Raw genomic sequence first — 7,055 nt, forward strand, 5'->3', positions numbered from 1 at the left:
ATCGTACATAATTCTACTGCTCTGATTAAAAATGAATACTATACATATATGCTGAAGACTGATAGAGTGGAGAACATTATGCAGATATGTATGGACTGGAAATGAAAAGGAATGTACGACGGAATGAATTGATATAGACTTATGTGGAATTGAAGGGTTTATTACAGAGAGGTGTCTGGTTATGTCTTGCCAGGCAAGGCTAAGAAGTGTAGCACTGTTCAGTCAGTCTCCATCCAAAATATTAATGGTTAACTACCAAATGACAATAAATGATGCATCATATTTGTAAGTTTTTTAATTTGAAGCAGAGTTGTTTTCAGAAATATAAATATTGCACCTCTATTATCTGCATGACGGACCAATGTAGTGGGAATAAATGTGTCCTAATTTATTTCACTCAAAAATATTAACCATATCACATTAATTGCTATGTCATCTGGTGTAAGTTGTGGATGGACCCGTCTGCTTTTTATTGCACCATATAACGACTGACAGATCTACTATCACATGAAAAATTTGCCTGAAGAAAACCTTAATATATTCAAATAGGATGACTGATCTCCAAGAGAGAAGTTACATCATGGTACCCAGACAATGAATTCATTGAATGAATTGTTCACATACAACTCTAGGCTTACAAAAAGTTCACTCATTCTGGGCCAAATTATTCTTGATGAAAATAAGCGCCACTGCATCCAGATCTTTAATCAGCATTTTTTCAGCCAATTAATTCTTGCCCTTTTCACTGGCATGCAATGTACGTATCACATATCAACCGCAAGTAGAATATCATCTGTTGATGAACACAATGATCATTCACACGATGTTTAAACCCATCATCATCAAATAATTACGCAAATAGATATTCATAATTAGAAACTCTACTTTAAAACCCCAGTAGATGTGGGTGTGATATTTTTGAACTAATAACATACCTCCTGAAATGAAAGTACATAGTAAAATCACTTTCATACAGCAAAACCAAACTAATGAAACAATTGACAATATTCACCCTGAATTTATGAGCCAATCATGCATGCATCCTGATTTTATGGACTGTCACTGTAAATGTGATTCTATATTTTGTCTCCTGATTAGGATTATGCATATGTATTTTTGATTAGTTTATGAAAACTTTTGTAATCAATTGATTATGCTGCACCAACTTAATTATTGTTATTTAAAACTTGAGGTGGTACAGTAAGTTTGATTTTGCATGCAGCTAAAATGGTTCTCAGGATCATCAACAAAGGATGAAGAGCAGGGCAAATGATTACTTAGGGGATGATCAATTTGGGTTCAGGAAGGGGAGATGCACATGTGATGCCATTGCAGGGATGAGATCACTAATCAAGAGGAATGTAGAATGCAAACAGGACGTATTTGCCTGTTAGGTAGATTTTGAAAAGGCATATGATAGAGGGAATTGGGAAAAACGATGAGTATATTGCAGAAAATAGGAATAGATTGGAGAGACAGGAGGCTAATCCGCAACCTGAACGTCTCAGACTGCTCAGGCGAGAGTGGGGAATAGAGAGTCTAGATGGGTATTATTAGGAAGAGGTGTAAGGCAGGGCTGTCCATTGTCACCGGTGGTGTTCCAAGTACGTGGAGGAATTGATTAAAGAGGCATGGAAAGAACTGAAAGTGGGAAGTCAGTGGGGAATTCATAAAATCAGTTATATTTCCACCATGAGTTATTGACCATTGACACCACCATTGGTTGATAAAAATGAAGTTCATAAACAGGGACCATTAATGATGTAATTCAGTGATTTCTATTTGTTCAACAGATATGTAATAGGAATATATTCCTCTGGTAAATATAATCTATGCTCTTATCAATCTCTTTCTCTTCAATCATATCACCTATTACTCATTCATTCCACCAAGCATAATATTTTCTAAATGCATTTTCAGCAGAGGACAGAAAGAAAACAAATGAGGAAGTACTGGGTATGGTAGGTGAGGAGAGGAGATTATTGGAAGAAATCATAAGGAAACAGGAAAAATGGATGCAAACTTTACTGATTGGCAGCGGGGTGTTGAAGATTGAGACAGAAGGGATAATTTTAAGTAAATAAGAAAGGGGAGAGAATAGGATAGGGATGATGGATGGAAAGAACGGAGGAAGAAAGTATACAGAGATGAAGAGGGGCTTGTTTTAGAGGTAATAAATATATAATAAATTAATTATTTTAGATGTTGGATTGAGTTTTGTTAGCAGAGACGAGAAGGATGTTTGGTATTTATTTCCACCCAAAATCCTACTTTAACTGACAGATTACTATAATAATAATATTTTCAGTGAAATCAATAATAAATTCTTTCAGACTCTCCCTAGCATCACCAACACTTATGCATGTAAAAAATGTTTTCTCATTCTATCTGATTCAGTTTATCCTTGAGAAGGTACTCATTCAATATTCTCCAGATATTTTCTTGCTGTCTTTTAATTTTCACTCTCGATGACTTTTATGCTCTTTTTATCTTCTTAGCAACCAACTTTTTCCCCACAGCTACTTTGGTAACTACCCCAAAGTAGTTAGCTCCAAATTCAGCACTACTATTTCCTTCGGCCATACTCTCAAGTCTCCCATTGCATGCAGCAAAATCAATCATTTTCCATGAATTGCACATTTTCAATAACAACTATAGAGATACACGCTTAAAACTCAAGATATCCTAATGGACAAAAGGAGAACATGTGGGAGGTGGTATTTGATGGAATGGAACATGGTAATTGAAGCACATAAATGTACTTTTGCCAAAGAGGAATAAGACCTAACATAATGCTGATAAAGAAAGGACAGTAATCAATCAGGAGATTGGTTTGATTGGTGAGGGTAAAGCTCACCTCATACTAAGTCATACACTTTGAGAAATTCACACTCTAGGAAAGGTAATCAGCTCATTTCCCTGGACAAGTTGTGCTTTCCCAGGAAACTCTCGTATTTGAAAGATCGAGCAGCGTGAGCTAAGCTGTGGGTGCTCAGATCAACTGGTGTTTGAATCCATGCTCCCCAGTAAGAAGCTGAATGCACTGCTCACTAAGTTGTCACACCCCTCATTTGAAATAATATGGATAATGTTGTGAATGAAATATTTTTACACTAAGGAAACTAATAAAAACATGCTTTGATGAAAACCTCCCGCAACAGTATGTTCAATGGATTTACCACAATTAGGATTAACAACAATGCCATGAGAATCATCCATTAAGCTTACTTCTACTACTCCAGATTCCAAAATCATAAAATTTAAACTTGGAAATTGCTCATTTGTCCATCCCCACAGTAACTGTAGTCACTAATTTCTTTTTTAAACGTTTTCTTTTTTTCTTGGCTTTCTCATCTCCACTTGGTGCAGGTACACTAACTGAATCAGATCCCACTTTCCTTTTCTTCTTTAAACAAGACAGTGGATTTGGACCACTTTTCTTTTTTCTTTTCATTGGTCGGTCTGTGGTTTCCCCAAACACATGCTTTTTCATATCTTTGAGGACTTCCTCTTGGTAGTCAGTTATTCCAATCCTATAAAATACAAGTTAAGTTACAATTTTTTAATTACACCATAGTAATTAATAAGGTTATTGTTATGTTAACTCTTTTCATACAATACAACATCTAGTCCAAATGGCAAACTAACAAGATGTTAATTCAAGTATTTTTTTCATGATTGGTTTCAATAGTTTGTAATCTATAATTTTACTACATTATCAATTTATACAAATAAATATTAAGGGATTTGAACAAAATTATCCCTGGCAAAATTAATCGGGTAAAATGTATTTCAAAGCCAGCATGACAATTCCTCAATGACATGGTGGTGAGCTGGTGTGACCCTGGGCTTTCAAAAACTACCCTAGTGCCTACAAAAATACATTGACCAAAATGGTGATTATGTGGAAGAGAGATGTTAATGATTTTAAATGACATATCAATTCCTGAAAATAAATGTTTATTCCTATTTCTCTAAAAATTGGAGGCCTTCCTTTTGGGATTACCCTCGTTGCGACTGCTTTCTACATACTGGTTCTTCTTTTGAGAGATAGTCGAGGCCAATAATTCATGGAAATCTACTTGTAAAGCATGAAGGGATAATCAAAAAGACTTGGCGTTTCCAGTAAAAATACTTCTTTTTGATTCTGCCTTCGTGCTTTACTGGTTCTTCAGTAAACAGCATATACCTTCCAGTACTGGGATATGGGAATTAGCATGGCACCTATCAAGATGCTTTCTTCATAAGGGATACATAGGTAAACTAGCTTGTTCAGAATAATGAAAGTGGGTGGAAATATGAATACTCGCAGAATATGTGGCAAAATTGACCCCTGGGGTGTTGTAACTGGTTGCAGGGAATGCTGCACTTGCCAAGGAAAATGCAAAAACTAATAACCTTGCATGGCCAATCTTCAAATAACCATAAAAGTAAAAATGCCCTAAATTTCTTTCCCTTACTTAGTTTCATTTTTGTTCTTGACTGAGTTTATACTGGCAGGTGATGGATGCTCAAGTGTTGGAACTCTCTGGTGAAGATAGAGGAGTGGGGCCCCAGGCATTTTTCTCACCAAATTCTGCAACTCTCTGTCCTGGGAAGCAATGATATACCTGAAAATAAAAATAATTAGTTCTCAGAGTTACTTCAGAGAGCTATGGAAGAGGCGGCAACAGTAACTTAAATTGAGTCATCCACTAATATGCATTAAAATGCAAAAATTCCAAAGAGTAAAAATCATTCCCCTCGACTGGGATTTGAACCCAGATGCCTCAATTTCCAGGGGTGTTCTTTAGCCAGTTAAGCTACTAAAAAACCCTCTTAAATTCTGAAATTTAAGGGGCTTTAAAGGAACAAGATAGTTTTATGCTTTGTAGATTTTTAGAAGGCATTCAATAGAGGACACTTTATGAGCTGCTTTATGACCATTTTGCAGAAGATAGGAATAAACTGGAGGGATAGACATCAAGAACCTTCATATGTCTCAATACTTCCCAGGGGTGTATAGTGAATGGAAAAGGATCAATACAGGTAGTGCTAAGACAGGGAGGTCCACTATCATCAGTTCTTTTCTGTATACAAGTTATGTATTTGTATCTATTATGTATATATTGTAAATATATTTGTATATTTGGAGGCAATGATAAGAAAGACATGGGAAGGGCTAGAAGCAGGCTTGCAAGTCATAAAATCAGCCAGCCAAAGATTTACAATCATTACCTTGTGCACAGCAGAAATATTGTTACAAAAGGGATGAAAATAAATAATAAAAATATAAGGTAAAGAAAGTATGAAGACATGATTGCTAAAGTATACACTGAAGTTAAAGGTTATATTATGTTAAAAATTTCGAGGAGGATAAAAACCAGAACAGGTAGAACTATCCACCTAATTAGGAAGTGTTTCAGAGGAAAGCGGGCAAAGTAGTTGGGATATCAAAAGAAGAATTGGGTTAGGTTTTTACTAACAAAAACTTTTACAAATGATGTAAGAATTTATGACAGGCTCCTAGAGTAAAAATATTAACAAAAGGATTGGTGTAGCGTAGAGAAGAATGAATAAAAGAAGAGATTAGTTTGACGGAAAATATCCGAAGATGTGATTTACTGGAATATAATGACCACAAGTACCAATTGGGAAGAAAAATCCTCAATAATTCTATTTATCCATAAGAATAGTAAATTACTCACTCACTAAGTAACTCACCTGTTAGGATTACTTCCTTTAAGCATGGATGCCAAACATGCCGATCCAATAAGAGGTTTATCTTTGTGTCCACACTGGTGTATAGGAAACTGCTTGACAATTAACATTGCGCCATATACGGCACGGCCTAAAATATAATTGGCCATTAAATCCACCAACGAAAATTTCCACGTGAAATTACATGTACTGCTTATAGGTATAAATAAAACAAGTGTAGCAAGACCTCCACACACAAATCATTAGGCAGTTAATTTGTTACTCACCCAATTTTTCAGTCTCTATAATAACACACTGCGTGGTTAAAAGCTTGACATTACTATCGAAGTATTTTGGGATGACATCTTTCAGGGTGACCTTATTCTGAAATGGAAACATAATTCATTGATGGCAGTGCAATCAAAGGCCTAATGGTAAGTGTAGTTAAGAAAACAATGGATGAAAATAGGACAATATGACATGGTTACATTAATGGGTGATACCAGTCAAATCACGGCTGTTTCTATATTTTCACCGCGGAAATATTAATACTAACGCATGTGTGAAGACAATAAAATTGCAAAACAAGATAAAGCAATTGTGTGTGAATGAAATATATATATATATATATATATATATATATATATATATATATATACACATACATACATACTCGATAAATTGGGGAAATGACGGGAGGCATATAATTACGGAAGTAAACACGATATTTTTGATGATCGAGTTGCACAAAAGCGTCACATTTATAGTTAGTGTGCAGGTAATATCCACTAATTTTGGTGTATTTCCAATTAATTTGATGTATATTCACTAAACATCCCTCATTTGAGAGGGTGGATGGGACCCGTCGGCGACGGGTCGCGACGGATTCCATCCAAACATGATGCGAACTGCAATGAACTGAATATCAAACATACTCCATTGAAATTAAGGCATCAAAAACTTAAACATACTCACTGTTAAGGCAGCCAAACATATAGTTCCATCGACAAGAATTTGATATGGTTGTCTAAAACCATAATTATTACTGTAGAAACTTAAATATCTTTGAACTTTTTTCTGTCTCTTCACCTTCATCGCACTTCAACAAAAAGTGCTCGTAATAACGGTAAGAATGAGAGCTAATTTTGCTTCAAATTTCCAGTAAATTTAAGATTAGCCCTGACAGTGTGTGAATTATCGTCTACTCTATTACAATTTTCCATTTCGTACACCACCCTGCCGTTGTCGCTTATCGTTATTCATGTGGCTTGCCCAATTCACTGGGAACAAATTAAATTTGGCAACGTTGCAGGATTTTCGCACTTTGCCATTGGAGAAAAGCGATAAAGTTATAAATATTACAGCTTTTTAAATAT

At 35.4% G+C, this 7,055-nt stretch overlaps 2 protein-coding genes across 2 annotated transcripts in view; one reads left to right on the forward strand and one right to left on the reverse strand.

Moving 5' to 3' along the window:
• Nucleotides 1-2,214, forward strand: part of LOC139692218 (ATP-dependent RNA helicase DHX8-like) — an 11,321-nt gene extending 9,107 nt beyond the window's left edge. The window contains exon 7 of the mRNA XM_071590283.1: nt 2,203-2,214. Within this exon, the coding sequence (XP_071446384.1) occupies nt 2,203-2,214 (12 nt within the window). The remainder of the gene's footprint in view (nt 1-2,202) is intronic.
• Nucleotides 2,215-3,091: 877 nt separating this feature from the next.
• LOC139692560 (rRNA-processing protein UTP23 homolog) lies at nt 3,092-7,009 on the reverse strand. The gene is made up of 5 exons (XM_071590801.1): nt 6,655-7,009; nt 5,967-6,063; nt 5,704-5,830; nt 4,461-4,610; nt 3,092-3,533 (listed from the first exon to the last, which is right to left on the reverse strand). Exons 1-5 carry the CDS (start codon nt 6,772-6,774, stop codon nt 3,278-3,280), a joined length of 750 nt encoding a protein of 249 aa, XP_071446902.1. The 5' UTR covers nt 6,775-7,009; the 3' UTR covers nt 3,092-3,277.
• Between the last annotated feature and the right edge of the window lie 46 nt (nt 7,010-7,055).

This window comes from Hetaerina americana, unplaced genomic scaffold (assembly GCF_022747635.1).
Source record: "Hetaerina americana unplaced genomic scaffold, ioHetAmer1.1.p SCAF_4, whole genome shotgun sequence".
NCBI classification, from domain to species: domain Eukaryota; kingdom Metazoa; phylum Arthropoda; class Insecta; order Odonata; family Calopterygidae; genus Hetaerina; species Hetaerina americana.

What these genes read in the sequence shown, in the direction of transcription:
- LOC139692560 (XM_071590801.1), bottom strand. Translation starts at nt 6,774, where the DNA reads ATGAAGGTGAAGAGACAGAAAAAAGTTCAAAGATATTTAAGTTTCTAC. An exon ending in TATGTTTGGCTGCCTTAACA is followed by an intron (nt 6,064 to 6,654) that starts GTGAGTATGTTT and finishes TTTCCATTTCAG; the next exon opens with AATAAGGTCACCCTGAAAGA. An exon ending in AAAGGAAGTAATCCTAACAG is followed by an intron (nt 4,611 to 5,703) that starts GTGAGTTACTTA and finishes TTTTATTTTCAG; the next exon opens with GTATATCATTGCTTCCCAGG.